Source organism: Callithrix jacchus, chromosome 3, assembly GCF_049354715.1.
Source record: "Callithrix jacchus isolate 240 chromosome 3, calJac240_pri, whole genome shotgun sequence".
NCBI lineage: Eukaryota > Metazoa > Chordata > Mammalia > Primates > Cebidae > Callithrix > Callithrix jacchus.
This window is the reverse complement of record NC_133504.1, coordinates 79,771,662-79,792,420: the sequence shown is the minus strand read 5'-3', so window position 1 is coordinate 79,792,420 and position 20,759 is coordinate 79,771,662. Positions and strand designations below refer to the sequence as shown.

Here is a 20,759-nt window from a genome sequence, read left to right as displayed (position 1 = left end):
TCTACCCCAAATAGGTCTACTTTTTCTTCTATAGGAAGAACATACAGATTAACACTGAAGTTAATATTAAATTCCAACAAATCTGGTAAATATATTGGCTAATTCTATCAATATCATTTTGACAAACAGGCAAGAGGAAACTCTGATTTATACTTAACATTTTTAAGGGCTTCGGAAGTTGTGAGCATATAAACCTATGTACACACCATTATGTCACTTGGGTCTCACCAGCCAGCATTCACATAAAGTCCACATATCTGCTCCTGTGACATAAAGTTCATTGTTAAAGTCCAAAGAAATGTTTTCCCATATATGTTATTCTAAGTCTTCATTAAAAAACACAAGTACATCTGAATGTCGTGAAGGTTTGCAGGTCGTGTTGATGTCAGTGTTGATGACAAATAGTATTTTGCATTGCAGAAAGGAATTGCATAATAGAAGTACTCAGATAAAAGACAAATTAGTTAAGTTGCCAAATTCTTTCTCTCAGGTAGCAAGGATGTAATTGATTCTTGAACAAATAAGCATAGTCTCCCAGTAGTTTCAAGGATCCACTTTCTCATTTTGTTGGTGTCTTAATTAGTAAACCAGAAGTACTCATATTACTCATAGCACAGTATCATAATGGCATGCAGTGACTGAGGAAATGTGTCCAATAATAACAAATTCATTTTATTCTTAAGTATGTGTGTATGTCTATGTATATAATAATTTAGACATAATATGTATGGATTATGACTAAAATGTTTATTAGTTATATATGTTATATGTAAAGATACAATATTATATTAGATTATATATTTATATTACATATAAATATACATGTACATAATATATATTTATGTACAAATGTGTAAATATTTTTATTTATAGTATAAAGTATAAGTATATTTAATACTATATAAATATTTGCACATTTATGCATGTAAATATATGTTTCTATATAAAGAAATGTATTATAAGGAATTGGCTCACATAATTATAGAGCCTGACTGTATTAGTCCATTTTGACACCAGTGATAAAGACATACCCAAGACTGGGAAGAGAGGTTTGATGGACTTGCAGTTCCAATAGCTGGGGAAGCCTCACGATCATGGTGGAAGGCGTGGAGGAAGAAGTCACGTCTTACGTGGATGGCAGCAGGCAAAAAGAGGAGAGAGAACTTGTGAGAGGAAACTCCTCTTTATAAAACTGTCAGATCACATGAGACTTATTCACTAACACAAGAATAGCATGAGTAAGTTTCACTCCCATCACTTAATTACCTTCCACCGGTTTCCTCCCACAGCATGTGGGAATTCAAGGTGAGATTCAGGTGGGGACACAGCCAACCCATATCACTGACAATTCACAAGGCCTGCAGGGTGAGTGGGCAACCTGGAGACAGAGGAAAGCTGATGGCAGAGTTTCAGTCTGAAGGCCAGCAGGCTGAAAACCCAGGATGAGCCAATGTTGCAGTTGAGACTCAGGGCAAGAAAAAGCTAATGGCCCAGTTCAAAAGAACTTAGGCAGAAAGAATTATTCTTACCCAGAAGAGGGTCAGCCTTTTGTTCTATTCAGGCCTGCAATTGATTGATTGAGGACAACCCACCTTAGGGAGAGCAGTCTCTTTTACAGTCTACTGTTTCCTATATTAACCTCAACCAGAAATGCCCTCACAGAAACACTCAGAATCAGGACACAGTTACGGTGACACATAAATTTACCTATAATATAGTACCAATTTTTACTTTGGAAAAGTAATGTTTATTAAATTATAAAGTTACATTTGTAGGAAAGTATTTCATAAAACTTAATTTAAATGCCAAACATTAAATAAAACAATGGTTTGTAAATTATTTATTTTCATTTGGTTATTTAGTTAGAATTTATATATTTTAACTTTAAAATATGATTTTGAATATTTTGGCAAAAATACTGTTTTGAAAATATAAATAAAATAAATAATTTTATTTACCTTTACATTTAGTTTAATTTTCTTTTTTTTTTTGAGACAAAGTCTCAGTATAATTGACAAGCACATTAATTCATAACAGAAAATATCTGATGTTTGTATTTTGCACTGCAATCCTGGAGTAGAGTGACAAGATCTGGGCTCACTGCAACCTCCACCTCCTGGTTCAAGCAATTCTTCTGCCTTAGCCTCCTGAGTAGCTGGAGCTACAGGCACATGTCATCATGCCCATCTAATTTTTGCATTTTTAGTAGAGATGGGGTTTCACAATGTTGGCCAGGATGGTTTTGATCTCTTGACCTCGATATCCACCTGCCTCAGTCTCCCAAAGTGCTGGAATTACAGGCATGAGCCACTGCTTGGGGACTAATTTAATTTTTAATAAAATTATAATCAAAATGTGAAAACACTGAATACAATTACATTTATTTTTTAATTCTTTAGATGATCGTGAATTAGGATAATTAAGATTTTGATAAAACAGAACCTATAAAATTAAATGACAGAGAAAAAGGAAAACACTAAAAGGTAAAAAATGAAAAATCTGTAAATGTGCAGTGCTCTCATATATATTATATATATTTTCTATCTATCTATAAACTTTGAGTAATAAATGTAAGCAGGTGTCTATAAGTATGACTCACATAAAATTCATGAAAAGTATAGCTTTAAACCATGAGATTGTACCAGTAATCCCATGTGTTCTTAAGTCCCAAGCCCTATACATGTGAGTTTAATTGCTCCAATGAGTACCAGATTTGTCATCAGAACTGTCTGCAGATCTAATTAAGTTGTGAGACATGCCAGTTGCAGAGATTTTAACATCAAAATAAGAAAGCCTGAGAAGAATGAAGTAGGAAAAAAGGTGAGAAGAACTTGGGCCCCTAACAAAGAGATTTTTAATGCCAGGCAGAGGAAATTGCCAGAGAAAACTCCTAACTCTACTTACCAAGTTTTGCTTAAGTCACCAAACATCAGGAAAAATGTTATTGCTATGTCTAATTAACTCCTTGAATTTAGAAACAGAGCTCAGGATATTTTTGCTTAGAATGATGAGGTAGGCACATTCTACTAAAGACATGGGACAATGAGGGATAGAATTAGGGAATAAGACAATTTTGATAGTTTATTCCAAATGGTCAGATTTGTACTGTAGGAGCATAATTCTAGTAATAAAGTTCATGACTAATTAGCACAGGGAATTTCTAAATAATGCCAAATACTATTACTATTAAGACATAAGAATTTGCATGAGTACTGTGGCAACCAACAGAAAGCATTTCACAGAACTCTAAAAAGAAAAAGTGATTAACGGCATTTATATCAATCTTTATCTGTGTTTCTTCTGGACCGCCTTCAGGAATATTAACATGAAAGCAGGAATACGAAGACAGGTTCATTCCTGAGAGACATGAATATCCTCTGAGAGTTGGTTTAGGCTTGAGATCACCCAGGGCTTGCTCAACATCCCTTAGACTGCATGGTATTTTCAGGAGTTCCCATTCAATCTTTATTTCTTTTCTCTGTCATTCAAGAGCAATTTTACATCCTGGTTTGATGATTCTCCAGCTATTCTAGATCTCTTCTATTTTCTCTCACATGGTGCTTTGCCTAAAAATATTCTTTCATGTTTAATCCCATTTTCATGTGTTTTTCTCGAATGACTCAGACTAACACAAAAGCAGAGATAATATAAGACAGAAGGATACGCAAGCAATTTTGACAGTAACACTGACAGGAAATATTAGTTTATTTTATTGAAGCAGAAGAAGGAAGAATGATATACTACTCAAGTTGTGAAAATGGTGATCATATTGACAGGTTTCAAAAATAGGATAAAAAGGAGTTGAAGGCAAAAATTTCAGTTCAATTTTGGAATATACTCAATATGAGACATCATGAGCACACTGGGGAATGAGGCCCAGCTGGTTGTTACAAGTGTTAGCTATGAACTGAGGGGACAAAGACCAGAGATGCATGTCTGACAATCATACATAATATGGAGACTGTCTGAAAAACAGAGCAAATTGTTGAGGTTTTACACTACTTGTATGCTAACCGGTTAGCCTGCCACAATTCTATGGATTCTGCCAGAAGATATGACAGCCCCGAATCAGAGATGGATAGTTCATTACTCACAGCAATTGCAACAGCAAGTGCATCACTATTTGTGCTGTTGTCACAAGCCTCAGTTACCACAGGGCCACATAAAGAGGTCCAGAAGAAAGATGACACTTGCACACACACACACACAGTAGGTTAATTATAGAAGAGGAGCTCTGAGCTGAGGAATCCAATCATAATGAGCAGTAAATATGCTTTTTCTTTCTTCTAGCAGGTGGCATTATCTCTACTTTTCAAAGCTGTTGGCTATTCGACTACCTTTGAAAAAGTAGTTGAAAAGAAGGACATTCAATGGCTTACACACAAAATGTGCAGAAACATAAAAGACCCAGGGAAAATTCTCTGGCAATACATATTTTTTGATATGTTACCAGCAAACACGCAGAAAAATAATCACATTCTCTTGAAAAAACTGTAATTCTAGTTAAAACAATTTGATGCCTTTTTTTTTACTTCAGTCTATAAACAGTGTGTATTTTTGTGTATGTGTGTGCCTACGTGTTTGTGTATGAATATGTTTTGTTTTCTGATCCATTCAGGTCTGGGACAATGTTTTTGTTTTCTGTGTTCACCATAAGAAATAACTACAAATTGGGTGGTTTAAAACAATATAAATTTATTTTCTTTTATTTCTGGAGTCCTGATGTCTGAAATCAAGGTAGCAACAGATCTGTGCTCCCTCTGAATGCTCTAGTGAGGAACCCCTTCCTCCCTCTCCCAGCTTCTAGTGGCTCGACTGTTCCTTGGCTTGTTTTGAATAAATTCAGTCTCTACTTCCATCTTTACCTCACTTTCTCCTCTGTGTGTCCCTTCAAATCCCATTTCTCTTTATGACACTTATCACTGGATTTTAGGCCCACGCTAATCCAGGATTATCTCATCTTAGGATCCTTACTTTAATTATATCTGCAAAGAAGTTTTTCCAAACAAGGTCATATTCACAGATTCATCAGGATAGACCTATCAGTTTCGGGGCTGAGCTGGGTGGGTGGGGGATGGCAATATTCAACTCACTACAGAAGGGTACAGCAAAACAGGCTGTTAATAATGTTGCAAATGTGGTTTCCTAGAACAATGGCAAAAATTAACACTCAGCCTACATCCTTCTTCCAGGAGTCATAAATATCTGTTTCTGAATTTACTATTAATCTCCTATATTCACTCATTTTGGTTTTTTGTTGTTGTTGTTATTGTATTTTCCTTAAGGTTATTAAAAACTTGTTGATCCTTTTTATTTTAAAGGTTTAGTTTTAAATTTTGTTTAAGTTCTTTATAGATATTTGGAGGTAGTCATGTCTATTGATAATTTTCTACATTATATTTTCTATCTCTTTAAAATATTTTTTTAATTTCAAATTTTTTCTTTTGCTTTTATTCAGAGAAGATCCTGAGCCAGTCAGTAATGTGATGGACAATATATTTTTAATTTTCTCTAGCTTTGTACATTTTTAAAAACAATAAGCTTTTTAATCCATCCAGAATTAAATTTGGTGTTGGTATGCAGTAAGCATCTAACTTTATTTTTTCATTTATCATTGATAACATTTTTCTTTCAGTCATTAAGTTAGGCTTTTAAACTTCTTTTAATATGTAAAGTGTCAAATCCCAGCACTTTGGGAGGCCAGGGCCGGTGGATCAGGAGGTCAAGAGAGTGAGACCATCCCAGTCAAAATGGTGAAACCCCGTCTCTGCTAAAAATACAACAAATTAGCTGGGCATGGTGGCGCATGCCTGTAATCCCAGCTACTCAGGAGGCTGAGGCAGGAGAATTGCCTGAACCCAGGAGGCAGAGGTTGTGGTGAGCCGAGATCGTGCCATTGCACTCCAGCCTGGGTAACAAGAGCGAAACTCCGTCCCAAAAAACAAAAACAAAAACAAAAAAATCTAAATGCTGTAGAAACTGCAAGGAAGGAAATAGACAAAAATGTCTGCCTGCATGGAATTTATAACAGAATGAGTGGAGACAGACAATAAAGAAATAATAGTAATAATAATAATAACAAATTTGTATTTGTGTGTGTGTGTGTGTGTATATATATATATAGCATGTTACAGGGTGATAAGTTTGTTATGGAGGAATACCAACCTTGGAAAGGGAAAAAGAAAAGTTGAACTGTAGGATTTTAAAGAAAATTGTCAGAAAAGGTTACATTTGAGCAAAAAAATATAAAGAAAGCAAAGGAATGAATATCTGTATGAAAAGATTTTCAGGCAAAAAACAAACAGCAAGTGCAAAGTTCTTGAAATGAAAGGTATCTGACTCAGAGAACAAAGCCTGAGGGTCTGAGATAGAATAAGTGGGAAAACAGGGCTCATCTCTGAAAGGCATTCAGTTCATGTTGTCTAGGATCTTGCAGGTAATTGGGCTATGTTCTCTCTCTCTCTCTCTCTCTCTCTCTCTCTCTCTCTCTCTCTCTCTCTCTCTCTCTCAAAAATAGATAGAAAGTAGAGTATTTTAAGCAATGAAATGGCATGACCTGATTTTAACATTTTATTTATTTTTTTTTAATGAGATGGGAGTCTCACTTTGTTGCCCAGGCTACACTGGAACTTTTCAACTCTAGGGATCCTCCTACCTCATTCTCCCAAGTAGCCTGGGACTACAGGCATGTGCCACCATAACTGACTCACTGGTACTTATAAAATAAAATAAAATAAGCAGAAGTCAGAAAAGGGAAGTATGAGCAGACTACTGCATTAATCCAAGAAAGAGAAGTGTAAGCTAGGATTATAGCAGTGAAGATGGTGGTAATCAGTTTAATTCTGAGTCTAGTTTGAAGACAAGGCCAATAAGATGTGCTAAATGGCTGGACATCCTTTGGAAGAGAAAGATAGTCTCAGGCAACTTTCGCCACGTGGCCGTGAACTTCTAGAAAGATGGTGTTGCCCTAACAGAGATGGGGATATTGCATTAGGTAAAAGTTTTGAGTAGGGAGGATGATGATAAAATTTAAATGGCTATTACTCTTCCAAGCATAGACTTTAAGTAGGTAGCTGGAAGTAAGTATCTGGAATCTAGGAAGAAGTCAGCATTGGAGTCATAAACTGCAGACACAGTGAAAGCTGATATTATAGAATTAAGGGGTAATTGTTGGAGTTTGGATCTTGAAGAGGTTAAAAAAAAGGTGAAGTGCTACTCCCACATCAGGTCATTAGTCTTTGCCTAGGAACAAGTTCCCCATAGTAACAGGGAGGAAAAGTTCCTTTCCTTTCCTCCTGGGAAAGGGAAGAAGAGAAGTTGGACTGTAGGATTTTAAAGAAGTACAGGTACAGATGCTGGTAAGTAGCTGAATATTTTTGGAGCTCTTCTAATGTTTTCCATATTCTTAATAAAGGAGAAGACTAGGTCAGCTGTGAGTGAAGATGTTAGACACTATAGGGTTGAGGAAGAAAGAGAATGTATGAAATTGCTGTCTAGGAAAGGAAGGTAGTCATTGGAATAGGAAAATACTGTGTGATTCCAGGCTGTACTAAGGGCCAACTTAAATCACAAAACTATGACTTTAAAGTAAGACTAATTAGTTTGATAATGTGGTTTTTTTCAGACCTGCTTAGCTCTGTGGGATCAGATAGAACTGAATGTACCAAGGTTATGGCTTGATCAAATTAATATTATAAATGAAGAGAAAAGAAAGGGGATATTTATAAGGCAATTATTATAATTATTGACAATGGATTTTAGGCTGGGTAAAAAAGGAGAATAAATAGGGAGAGAACCTAATATAAAGCTAATAAATCTTCGACTTCAGGCATTCTCACTTGAACCACCGTTTTTCAGGGCTCTGAGTGAGACTGACATCCTGTGTTAATGCTTATGGTTGTAATTTTTCTAAAAAGGCATTTTGGGCTTGGTGTGGTGGCTTATGCCTGTAATACCAGCACTTTGGGAGCCTAAGGCAGGCAGATCACCAAGTCAGGAGATCCAGACCATCCTGGCCAACATGATGAAATCAAGCCTATACTAAAAACACAAAAATTAGCTGGGCATGGTGGCGCCTGCCTGTAGTCCCAGCTACTCAGGAGGCAGACTCAGGAGAATCACTTGAACCTGGAAGAGGGAGGTGGCAGTGAGCTGAGACTGTGCCACTGCACTCCAGCCTGACAACAGAGCAAGACTGTCAAAAAAAGAAAGAAAGAAAGAAAACAGAAAGGCATTTATCCAAAATCTTTCTTGAATAGCTGTTACAGAAGTCTCCATGAGTGAAACAAAGTAAACAATCTATAGGGAATTTAACAATGGCCTAGAAAAATCATTTCAAAGGAACTAAACACTATTTATATTATCTTCAAATGTATCTACATTATGTCATAGTTTTTAAATTGATACTATATCTCTTAAGCGATTTTTATAGGGTTAGCCCTTACTATTTAGTAATATTTTATAAGTTGGAGTTATTTGTTAGGCTGGTTAAGACTAATTAGTATAGGAGGAATTTCTTCTACCTCAGGAAAATGCAGGATTTCACACATTAGTTTTAAGTAAGAAACTTGTGTGATTATCTTAAAGTTTGCCCAGTCTCAAATTGGATTTATTTTCTCTAGGTTAAACGAGTCATCAGAGGTCAAGCCACTTTCAAAGAAATTATGACTTTAAGTAAGTAATATAATTCTTAATAACTCAATATATATATTTTTGGATGAATTCCTTTTTCTTCGAAACAGTCACTTTCGGAGACTAAATGTTTAGTTTAATAATATTTTACATTACTAAAAAAAAAATTCTAGAATTCCTCTTAAAAATTCCCTTTAGGGTTTAGGTCACCATAATAGCTATTAACAAAACCAGTTACTACTCATGAAATATGCTATTATGACTGACTTATTTAAGTTCACCACCTCATAGTATCTTTCCAGTAAAACAAATGATGGATGTATTTCATGCCCTTTCTAAGAAGACTTTTTTTTTAAGAGTAGTCTTAGGTTCAAAGAAAATTTGAGAAAGAAAAGTATAAAGATTCCACATGTCCTCTTCCTCTCCACATGCATAGCCTCCCCCATCATTAACATCCCCCTCCAGAGTGGTACATTTGTTAGACTTGATGAAACTACATTGATACATAATTACTCACAGTCCATAGTTTACATTGGGTTCATTTATGGTGTTGTACACACTGTGGTTTTGGGCAAATGTTCAACAACACATATTCATCAGTATGGAAGTATCATAGGTAATTTCATTGCCCTAAAATCCTCTGTGCTTCACTTACATATTTCTCTCTACTTCCCACACTCCTGATATATGCCCTTTTCATAGATGAGGAAAGTTGGACATAGTGAGGTTTAATTGCTCAAGATCACATACACAATATAAGTAGCAAAGTAAGAATTTTGTTTGTTTGTTTTTGAGACGGAGTCTCCCACCGTCGCCTAGGCTGGAGTGCAATGGCCCATCTCAGCTCACTGGTTCTCTTGCCTCAGCACTCCCAGTAGCTGGGATTACATGCACCTGCCAACACCCCTAGCTAACTTTTGTATTTTAGTAGAGATAGGGTTTGACCATGTTGCCAGGCTGGTTTTAAACTCCTGACCTTAAGCAATCTGTCCATTTTGGCCTCCCAGAGAGCTGGAATTACAGGAATGAGCCACTGCACCCCGTCTCTTCCCTTATTTTCAACAGGGAAAACTAAGCCTTTTGTTTTAATTTTTGTCATTAGGAAACCCAAACTTAGAGAATAGTGGCCTAGACAAACTAGCTTCAGGAGACCCTAAAACTGTTCCTATTAATGACTAAACAAATCACATTTCTAAGCAGCGGTGCCATGCCACTTCTAAATACCTTACTGGGATATGTTCATTCCTTTGAAAGTATTTGTCACTGAAAACAAATGAACTATTATTTGTAAAAAGGAATAGCGAAAAAGTATTTGCTTACCATATTTCCTAAAAAGGGGAAAATATATGGGGTTGCACCAATAATACGAATTATTTTCAAGGAAAAATTTAAAAAAGGGATTAAGACATCATTAGATTGTTAATACTTAAGGTGTTTCATTATTCATAAGGTGTATAATTCTTTAATCTTACATTTTTTTCATTATTTCTTCTTAGAAATGTGAATCTACCTCAAAATAATTCAATAGATATTGCATCTCTGGACAAAAACTGTGTATATAATGTGGGTTGTGACATGTTTCACCCTGCTTTCTTATTCTTGAAAGCCATTAAACTTAGTTCATTCCGAATTAATTATCTCAGCAGTCAATAGTCCACTGACAGTATACAATACCTATAGCAAGCACCACAGATGGCTAAAGCACTTTTCTTTCTTCCTTTAAAACACAATGGGTTATTTTTCTATTTGTAGGAATATATATATATATGTCCCATCTTGTATTTGTCAATAATGAAACATACATAGATTCTGTAACAATAGTGTTTGAGAGATCGTGTGTGGAATGACAATATTTTTAAAAGATGCCGCTTTTAACACATGCTTCTTTTCAGCTGATAGACGTTCTGCAGAACAAAGCTTAGAACCAAGGAAATCAATTCCCAAATGGATCTGTATTCCCTCAAAGCTACTTCTCTGCTCTTTTGTCATTAATTGTATTGACAGCTGGTAGTTCCTACTTTGAGACAATTTATCTTCTCACTGCATATTTATTGAAATATACCTTGTTGTATTATTGACCTTACACCATGAGGAAGCAGTGAATAATGGCAAAATCCCCTGGGTCCTGACAGATGGTTTTAGTATTCAGCTTTGCTGTCAGCATTAGGCCTCACAGCATATGCAAAACAAAAGAACATTAGCCTTTGAAGGCAAAATGAAATGTTATCTGAATTAAAGGAGCAATGTGGAAATTCACACACAATATTTGTGTTTAATCCTGAATTTCAAAGGTAAAGTATCTTCAGTTGCAAAATAATTTCCCAAGTCTAAATACAGAAAATACAAATGGGTTCGATATGTGTACTGCTGATATTCAGAGCCAAAGGGATCCCATGCAGAGTCAGAATGTTCAAATAATTTTAAACTTTGTCTTTATTAAGTAAAATGTTTTCAATATATCAATAATACTCTAATATATAAATATCTAAAGGAAATTTTATTTATTAAATGTGAACATTTTGTGATATTTAGGCTCAGTATGCTGTTCATGACCCCTGCCTTTTATTTCCTCTCTCTGTCTCTCCTTTCTCCCTACTCCAGTTCTTTCTTCATTTTCTCAGCACTGTCATCTTTTCCAAACACAGATATAACTATGTCACTTTACCTGTTTAAACATTTTCAATGATACTCAGTTTCCTAGGAAATAATGTTAGAATCTGTTTGCAAAAATCCAAGACCTTCCATAATATGGCTTCTATTTGTTTCTTCTCTAGTCTTGTAACCAATTCTTCTCAAACTTTATACTTGAATTGCTCTACAGTGAACATATTTCATGATGATTTCAAATGTTCCATGCTTCTATATAATTACCTCTTGTTGTGTGAGGGTAAATCTGTGAGTTGTTTTTAACCAATAAGATATAGCAACTATGACGGGATGTCTGAGGTTTTTTTTTTTTTTTTTTTTTTTTTTGAGACGGAGTTTCGCTCTTGTTACCCAGGCTGGAGTGCAATGGCGCGATCTCAGCTCACAGCAACCTCCGCCTCCTGGGTTCAGGCAATTCTCCTGCCTCAGCCTCCCGAGTAGCTGGGACTACAGGCATGTGCCACCATGCCTAGCTAATTTTTTGTATTTTTAGTAGACGGGGTTTCACCATGTTGACCAGGATGGTCTCCATCTCTTGACTTCGTGATCCACCCACCTCGGCCTCCCAAAGTGCTGGTCTTACAGGTGTGGGCCATCGCGCCCGGCCTGTCTGAGCTTTTATTAGATTGTGTTATATGGCAAAAGTGATGTGAAGCCACCTTAATTGTTATGTTACATTATAGAAGGCTCCATCCATCAGACTGCAGAGAGACTCTCCCTTTTGTCTCTGAAGAAGGAAGCTGCTGTATTGTGAGAGGGTCTGTGAAAAGGGCCACTTGGCAAGGACTGTGGGCTGTTTCCAGGAGTGGACAGTAGCTCTTGGACAATCATTAGTAAGAAAACAGGACCACAGTCAAACAGCCACAGAAAACAAATTTTTCCAACAGCCCAGATAAGCTTGGAAATGGATCCTTCCTCAGTCCAACCTCCAGATGAGAATGCATCTCAAAAGGTACTGTGAAGTCCTGTTACTTGAGGATTATTTTTACTCTTAGCCTGTTGATTCTAGCCTTGGAAGTTCATGACCTGAGGGACTAGTCAAACCATTCCCAGACACCTGGCCCATGGAAACATGAGAATAAACATTTTTTTAAAATTGTTTTTGCTTTAAGCTACAAAGTTGTAGTGAGCCAGATGTGATTATTCATGTCTTTAATCCAAGCTATTTGGGAGATTGAGGCAGAAGGATCACTTAAACCCAGGAATTTGAAGACAGCTTGGGCAATATAGCAAGACGCCATCACTAAAATAAAATAGAATAAAATAAATTTGTGGTGACTACTCCATGAAGCAATAGAAAACTAATACATGCTCTTAACTTCCTAAACATGCCACATCTATTCATACCTCTAGCCATTGCTCATGCTGATATATCCTTCCCACTACCTCCACCTAAAATACTCCTGTGTGTGGTTTAAGTTCCACTTAATTGTCTTCTCTTTGAAGATGTCCCTGGTCTAGAATTTTAGAATCAAAGTCTCTTGCTGAATTTCCATATAACCATCATAGGTCAAATACAGCATCTTGCATAATGTCCTCTTGTTAAGTACCTATTATCTGTTCCCTTTCCCCATGTTCAAGGATCTATGTATGTGTATACAAGTAGAAAAATATATTCAAATTAATCTAATGTTGTGAAGAAAGGAACTGTGATTTATTTTTATTTCTCCATTGCTAAGCACAAGTGCTTGGTACATATTTATATGCATTAAGTCAGTATTAACAGTCACTTTTAAAATATATTAATAATTATAATCTAATAATTATAATCTTATAATAATTTATAATATATATTATATAATAAATTATTAGAAACCATATATTATGTATACAATAAAAGAAATATAATCATTATAATATGTTATTTTATGTAACAAAATATTTTTTATACATATATGTCATTAATGAGCAGTAACTATGTCCCAGATAGCAAGTTAACACTTCACATACCTTTATGTTAATCAGATAGATATTATTATTGATATTTTAAAGTTATAAAGCTAGGCCAAGCATAGTGGCTTATGTCTTTAATCCTGGCACTTTGGGAGGCTGAAGTGGGTGAATCATGTGAGGTCAGGAGGTCAAGACTAGCTTGGCCAACATGGTGAAACCCCATCTCTACTAAAAATACCAAAAATTAGCCAGGTGTAGTGGCACACTCCTGTAGTTCCAGCTACTCAGAAAGATGAGGCAGGAGAACTGCTTGAACCTGGGAGGCAGAGGTTGCAGTGAGCTGAGATAGCACCACTGCACTCCAGCATGGGCAACAGAGTGAGACTCTGTCTTAGAAAAAAAAAAAAGTTAAAAGCTAAAATTGGGTCATGTAGTTGGACTTGTGTTATTTTAAAATTCTCATCATTTCTTCATATCCTTCCCTTTTGTTCACTAACAACAACTGTGTTTCCTCTGGTGATGTCCACTCTCTCATTCCACTAGACAAGCCATCATGAATATCAATACCCTCCTGCCATGTGGGAGGACATGTAAACCCCCTTGAGGCTAACCGGACTCCTCTCTCAGATGTAAAATGAGGATAGAGAGAGATAGCTCAACATTTTTATCCCACATGTACGTACATTGTATGTTAAAACTACTAGGGACCGTTTTTCTGGGCATTGAAGACAAAACTTCATGCAGAAGGAAGTCCATACATGGAGGAAAACAGAACTAATACACGTCATGAAACTTGGCCTAATTTTTTTGAGCTCCTAGATTGAGTAGTTAATGAAATAAATGTTACCCCTAAGAGGTATTTGAATTAATAATTTCCTTTATGTTTGAGCTAATTTAATTTGGATTTCTCCTGAAAAATACAAAACCCGGTGTCTCACTGATAGCAAATGATGAAAATCAGGATCTGAATTTAGCTCTGTATCTGAGACCAAAATCATAGTTTTATAACAATTTATTGCTTTCTCTTCAACTAGAATATAAATTCTTAATAAGAACTCTATATTAAATATTCTCATATACAGTAATACTTTCAAAAAAGTGTCAATTATGCTAATAACTGGTTGTTTATTGTATGCATGCAATAAATAACATAGTAATAATACTAATCCATTATTTTAAATATTATTTCTATGTAATAAAAATATATATAATAAAAATGTATATGTCCTTTAGTTATATTTAAAGAATTGCATAAATGTGACTATATATATCTGTGAGTTGATGATCAAAGGTAGCAACCTACATTTCACAAATTTATCACACGATAAAAAGTCAAATAAAACTTAGGAATTCCATGCAGATTGGTCTCTAGAGCAGCTCAGGAAACAACAAAATGCAAGAATCAGATGCTACAGTAGTGTACTTCTTTGTTTCAAAATGCGTATTTAAAGCTTTCTTTAGTTCTTTAAATAGAGAAAAGGAGAATAGAGATTGACCTAGATTATAACAGTCATACAAGACATAGAAACATTTAGATTCTGCATTTTTCTCATGAATTTGTATTATCTTTACAATAATAATATTTTAAAAATTACAACAGAGGGATAATTTTCAATTGAAAGGTTTAGTAATTATATGTAAGCATTTTAATTCCATCTGTTAAGGTATTTGGTCTTAAAGATTACTGGAGGGCCTGAAAAATAAAATGAGTCTTTCTTATCCTGTAGAAAATGTCAATTTCACTTTATTGTGTGGACAGAAAAAGCACTTACCTTGCATTTTTAATTTTCTATTACATTTCAATGAAATATTTTATAATATTTTGAAATATAAGTTTTATGCAATGTAGTAAACCAAATAGCATTGTCATTTGAATAACAGATCCATCAAAAAGCACATATGCATTTTTTTCCTGAGATGAAAGGCAATATGTAATCCAAAAGGCTTAATAAAATCCTGCAGAATGAAGATATTCAGCAAGCTGGATAATTTAAAATTAGAAGCAGAACTAGAAGCAAGGTACAGACTTGGAAAATTAAGCACCTCACAGCATTTGATGTGCTTTTGAACTGCAACATTTTGTTTTCTTACTCTGTAGATATTGAAATTATAAAAATTATAATAATAAACTATTTTAGTTCTATATAACAATTGAGTGACATTTCTAATAAGCCACTAATTACATCCATCAATGATATGTAAGATATTATATCTTTTTCATATAGATAAGCTTAGTAGTATCAGTCCTACGGTAAGCTGCAGTTAGCCCACAGACCCCAAATTCAGCCACTTGTTTTATTTTCTTTCAGATTTTTTTTATTAAGCATGGTATAACATTAATAATATAATGAATATCTATGAATTTATATGCACCAACTAAATATTTTAGAACCCATGGTCCCAGTGATCACCTTTTATCTTTTTGAAATCTTCCTAAAATAGCTGAATCTACGTGTTCATTTTATTTTGTGTTGTGTAAGTAGATCAAGAAAAAAAAACTTTAAAATGTCTCATATTATCTAAAATGCTAAGTAAGATTTACCACCCTAATGCTAAAATGAAGTTTAAGTTCAGAATTCAGATGGACACATCATATAATGTTAAGGTTGAAATGTACATGAAAGATCATTGAGACTAAAGGTCTCACTGCATGAGGAAAGGGTGTTCCAAAAACATACCTTACTTTCCTGGCATTACAAGAAAATGCTTAACTTTTTCCCTTTCTTCGGTCTTACTTGGCAAAAACCACCAACTCTAAAGTTATGGGCTGAATTGTGTGCCCCTCAAGAAGGATGTTTTGAAGTCCTAGACCTCTGAACTTCAGAGTGTGAACTTATTTGGACATAGATTAACTGCAAGTGTAATAATTTAAAATGAGGTCACATTGGGGTAGAGTGGGTCCCAGTCCGATATAACTAGTGCCTTTGTGAGAAGACAGCCATGTGAAGACAGCATGCAGAGACAATGCTATGTGACTGCAAAGGTAGAGACTGGATTTATGCAGCTGCAAGCTTTAAATCAGCAACAATTGCTAAAAAACGAGGCAAGAAAAGGATGCCCTACAGTTTTCAGAGAGAGCACAGCACTATTTACACCTTGATTTTTCACTTCTGGCCCCCAGAACTGAGAGACAATAAATTTATATTGTTCCATATCACACAGTTTTTGGTCCTTTGTTATGGCATCCCTAGGAAACTAATATGTTAGGTCAACCCACGAATCTACTTTTTATTTTGTGCACAGAGCCATCTAAAATGGTAGAGAAAACCATAAAACCATGTGGACATCTCTCTTGAATTCATTACCGCAATGCTCAAAAGAATACTTCTTGACAATCCTACTACACTTCCTAAGCAGTTCTACTTCCCCACACGCTAGAAGGGAATTTCACAAAGTCTCCTCTTCTAAATTATCCAGTGCCCCCTACCATCCTCATTTGATGACGATGTCTTTATACCACACTGAGATGATGGAAGCAATTTAAACAGACTCCTTCATCTTCTACCACTAAATATAACAATATAAGTAAATGTGTAAACGTCTATTTTTTTCTTATTACACACACAGAAATATCCCTACAGCTCTCAAAATGGATTCTGTTCTGTGTGCTCTTTATACATTCCCTCTCACCTTAACAATGTCAATCCTTGTTTTACTATGCAAAATTCTTCCCTTGTCCAATATGCTAATGTTCCAATATTATTCTGTAAAAACACAATTTCAGTCTTATTTTGTTAAAACGAAGACAAAATAAAACTTCTCTTCAACCATAAATACCCTTCCAGTTATCCCCCATTTCTCTCCTCCTTTTCAGAATAAAACTTCTTAAAGAGGTGAGTGTACTCTGTCTGTAAATCCTCTATCTGTGTATCTGTACATCCTAGTCTTTTCACTTTTTAGTTTACATCATTCTAATTTATGTCCTCTTCACTCAACTGTAACTCCCATTGTCAAAGTTACCAAAAACCACTATGTTGCCAAATCCATTGGTACTCCTTGGTTTTCACTATAGAAGATTATTCAAATCTTTGATTAAGGTTGACTGTTTCTTATTCTTGAAATATTTTCTTTTCTTGATTTCTTACCTCAGATTTTACTGTTTCTTTGTTTGTTTTCTTTCTAAACCCTGGCTTCTCCTTTCCAGTATCCTTTTCTGCACATACCTCCTCTACATTTTCTGTCAATGCTGGCGTTCTTGATACCAACGGCATCTCTTCAGAAGATCTCATCTGGTCCCACTGCATAAACAATATTTCCAAAAAGATGACTCACAAGTTATATTCTAGCACTAACATCTCTGACTTCTAGACATGTCTATGTCTTGAACTGCTTGAAATGTCCTCTTGGAAATTTGAAAAATTTCCAAGCCTTTGATCAAAGCCTTTGATCTCTAATATATTCTTCAAAGCCAAGTTTCTTCTCCATTATTTTCAATCTTACAAAATGATATCATCAGCTAGATATTCAGTCCAAAAGCCTTGGATTTAAACTTAATCACATTATTTTTCTCTACCTTCTCTCCATATTTTGCCTAAGTTTTATTGGTTCCAACTTCAAAATATATCTAAAATACTCACACTTACCATTTCTATTGCCAATAATCTAACAAGATTGCATCATCTTGTGCCTACATTATTGAAATAGCCTCCTACACAACTCATTTTCTAAATGATACCTAGACAAGTACCACAAACTGGATCTATGAAGGCCATATCTAGCTAGGAGATGCTTTACTTAAATTAATTTGAATGTCTTTAGAAAAAGAATGGGCCCTTCAGTTCAGTACATTGCCATTTGTGTACATCAAACCCACATGACTCATTAGGCTACTGGCCTGCCTCCTGTAGTAAACTGAGTTTTGGATTATGATCATGTGTCATCTTCCAAAAATGTGAATCAGATCAGTACAAGACCTTGCTTAAAACTCTCTGATGGCTCATTATTGAATAAGAGAATTTTCCATACTCTTGACTGTTATCTATAGGACCTTGTCTGAGATAGCATCTTGCCTCACTCACTAAGACTCCTCACTCATTAGTATTAACCACATCTGTTTATTTTGTTATTATTCTTCAAATATGCCAGGTATTTTAAAATTTTATTAGCATGTGTTTTCCTTTCTGCTTGCAATGCTTTTCCAAATCATTTGGAAAGACAGTCCTCCTACTGTTACTCAGATTTTAGATTAAATGTCACCCCACCAAAAAAAGCTTCAGTGAGAATTCCCCTCTGCCATTTAGATACGTTCAAATAGTTCTCTAATATATCCTCTGTATTATCCCCTCTGTGATCTTATCACTGTCATTATCTATTCGTTCACATGTTAATTTTGAGTCTGTTCTCATAAGTACTTTGGAGCAGTGGTCATAGCTGTCTTCCTTGCTGCATCTCCAGCTCCTGCATTCGTTTGCTGAATATAATGGCCTCCAGCTCCATCCATGTTCCTGCTAAGGACATGATCTTGTCCCCTTTCATTGCTGCATAACGGTGATGAGGAAGAGGGAGAGCATCAGGAAAAGTAGCTAATGAATGCTTGGCTTAATACCTAAGTGATGAGAATTTAAAATAGAAATAAAAATAAATATCAATTCTTCCATTTCTGGCCACATGAACTTGGGTATGTTACTTAATCTCTTTGTCCCTCAGTTTCCATATCTGCAATGGAAAGATAATGATAACGTTTATTTCACAGAGTTGTTTGAGTAAATATATGTTACACACTTAGTGTCTGGAACACAAAGGGTAATCAATTTTGTTCCCTGATTTTATTATTTTTGTGAAAAATGGAAAGATAGATACTTAAATGAATGAAATTAGTATGTTTTGGTGTAGAACTTATGAAACTGATGTTAAACCCCACTACTTTATAATATTCTGATGTATAAATGGAAGAAAAACATTTCTTTAAATGTACCTTTTATTAAAAAGAAAATTAGCTTTGGTTTTGACTATTGATGTAATTATTGACCACAATGTTTTAGACTACAATAATGTCAATACCAGGCTCTGTTTTAAAGACAAGAAAAATAGATCAGTAAAACAGACCAGCTTTTAAAGCAGTAAAAAGACCACAATGCTAGACAAAGAAATTAACTCTTCTAACAGTCACATACTTAAATTTTTTTTCTGTCAATCACCATTTATCTAGTGCTTATATTCTAAGATTCTTTTGACATCAATAGTTCAAAGTTATTCATAATTATAGAGTTGTTCAAAAAAATATAGGAAAAGAGTCATTCATTTTAGGTAAGCCAGAGAGGTGTCTTTATCTTCAGTCTTTTGTTACCTCATTTTCTGTATCCTGCCTCATAATACTTCTGCAGAATTTCTGAGTCCCAGCAGACCCACATAAATCTCAGTTCTGTTTATTTAAGTGTTTTCAAGTAAATGTCTTTCTTGAAAAACTTTATTGTCTCCCCAGGAAGCAGAAGCCTTTCACGTGTATTCACAATTTATATCAAGCATGGCAAATTGAAGTGCAAATTTGTTCATCTATGTGCCAACAATTATAGCTTTTTATCCTTCTGTGACTTTCTCAAGCAAAACTTGATGTGCAATGAGATTACCAACTGCCAGTCTAAATAAATGGAAGTCTTGTCACCTTACACTGTATCTAGGTAATAATGTAATTGAGTTGCCATAGAAAGATTTGTTATAGTTGCTATAGTTACTGAGGTTAGAGTACCTGTGCAGACCTCCAGGGTGTAAAGCTGGAGGGAATTCCAGGACTTATTGGCTTGGGGATAAAAAGAATCCTTCCCTAGTGAAACTTGAAGGTGAGAGGCCAGGTCAGAAACTGCCTGAAGGTGAGTGGAATTGAACCAAGTGAATCTCTTTAGAACACAGGTAAGAAATTATCATTCCAGTCTTGTGGCCTTGGATAAAGTTTATTGAAGCTCATTGTCTCCAAAAGTCAAGAAAATAATAATCTTTTCTTTCAATATCATCCAAGCTTCCGCTGCCCCAAAACCTAAACAGACAAAACCAAACAATAATTTGAAGTAACTCTTTACTAGCAGACAAAGATTATGACATAAACAAGTGGACTCAGTTGCTTAAAGGTGGAGACCTAGTCAAACAACCAAAATAGATAGTTATATTATGACAGATTTAATGAAAGAATTAGAAAAGCACTTAATTAAAAAATGATTTTAATGAAAATGAAATTGAAATTCTTAGAAAACAAACTTAAAGTTTTAGAACTAATAAGAATGACAAATTTAATAAATGAACTGACATACTGAATGGATTATAATAAAAAGTGATTTGGATTATCAGAAAAAAGCATTGTTAACATTCTTATCAGTATCATTATATTATGCAAAATCATACTGAACTGTATACCTTATGATATTAAGAATTTCAAAAACAAGAAGAAAAAATATACAAAAATAAAATATGCAAGCTATCATAACCTTGCTAAATGTAACATTTTCTCCACAGAAAATTCAAGAAAATCAATTTAAAAAACTATTCTTTAATATATTTTTGGCAGTATTGTTTTTCTTCTATGGTGAGTAATTTATAAGCCCATTTAAGATAGTTTTATGGATATATGTAAGTGTATATGTGTATATATTTAGTAAAAA

General features: G+C 34.8%; 1 protein-coding gene across 6 annotated transcripts in view; it reads left to right on the top strand.

The window, feature by feature from the left end:
* LOC144581936 (uncharacterized) overlaps nt 1–20,334 on the top strand; it is a 48,554-nt gene extending 28,220 nt beyond the window's left edge. For 2 of the 6 annotated variants that reach the window (XM_078367872.1, XM_078367876.1), the window contains 2 exons: nt 8,622–8,673; nt 12,165–12,995. In XM_078367872.1, the coding sequence (XP_078223998.1) occupies nt 8,622–8,673; nt 12,165–12,238 (126 nt within the window). In that variant the 3' untranslated portion in view covers nt 12,239–12,995. Of the gene's footprint in view, nt 1–8,621; nt 8,674–10,523; nt 11,366–12,164; nt 12,996–19,591 lie in introns of those variants that run through there. The other 4 variants (XM_078367870.1, XM_078367875.1, XM_078367868.1 and 1 more) reach the window with 3 other exon arrangements.
* Nucleotides 20,335–20,759: the final 425 nt, after the last annotated feature.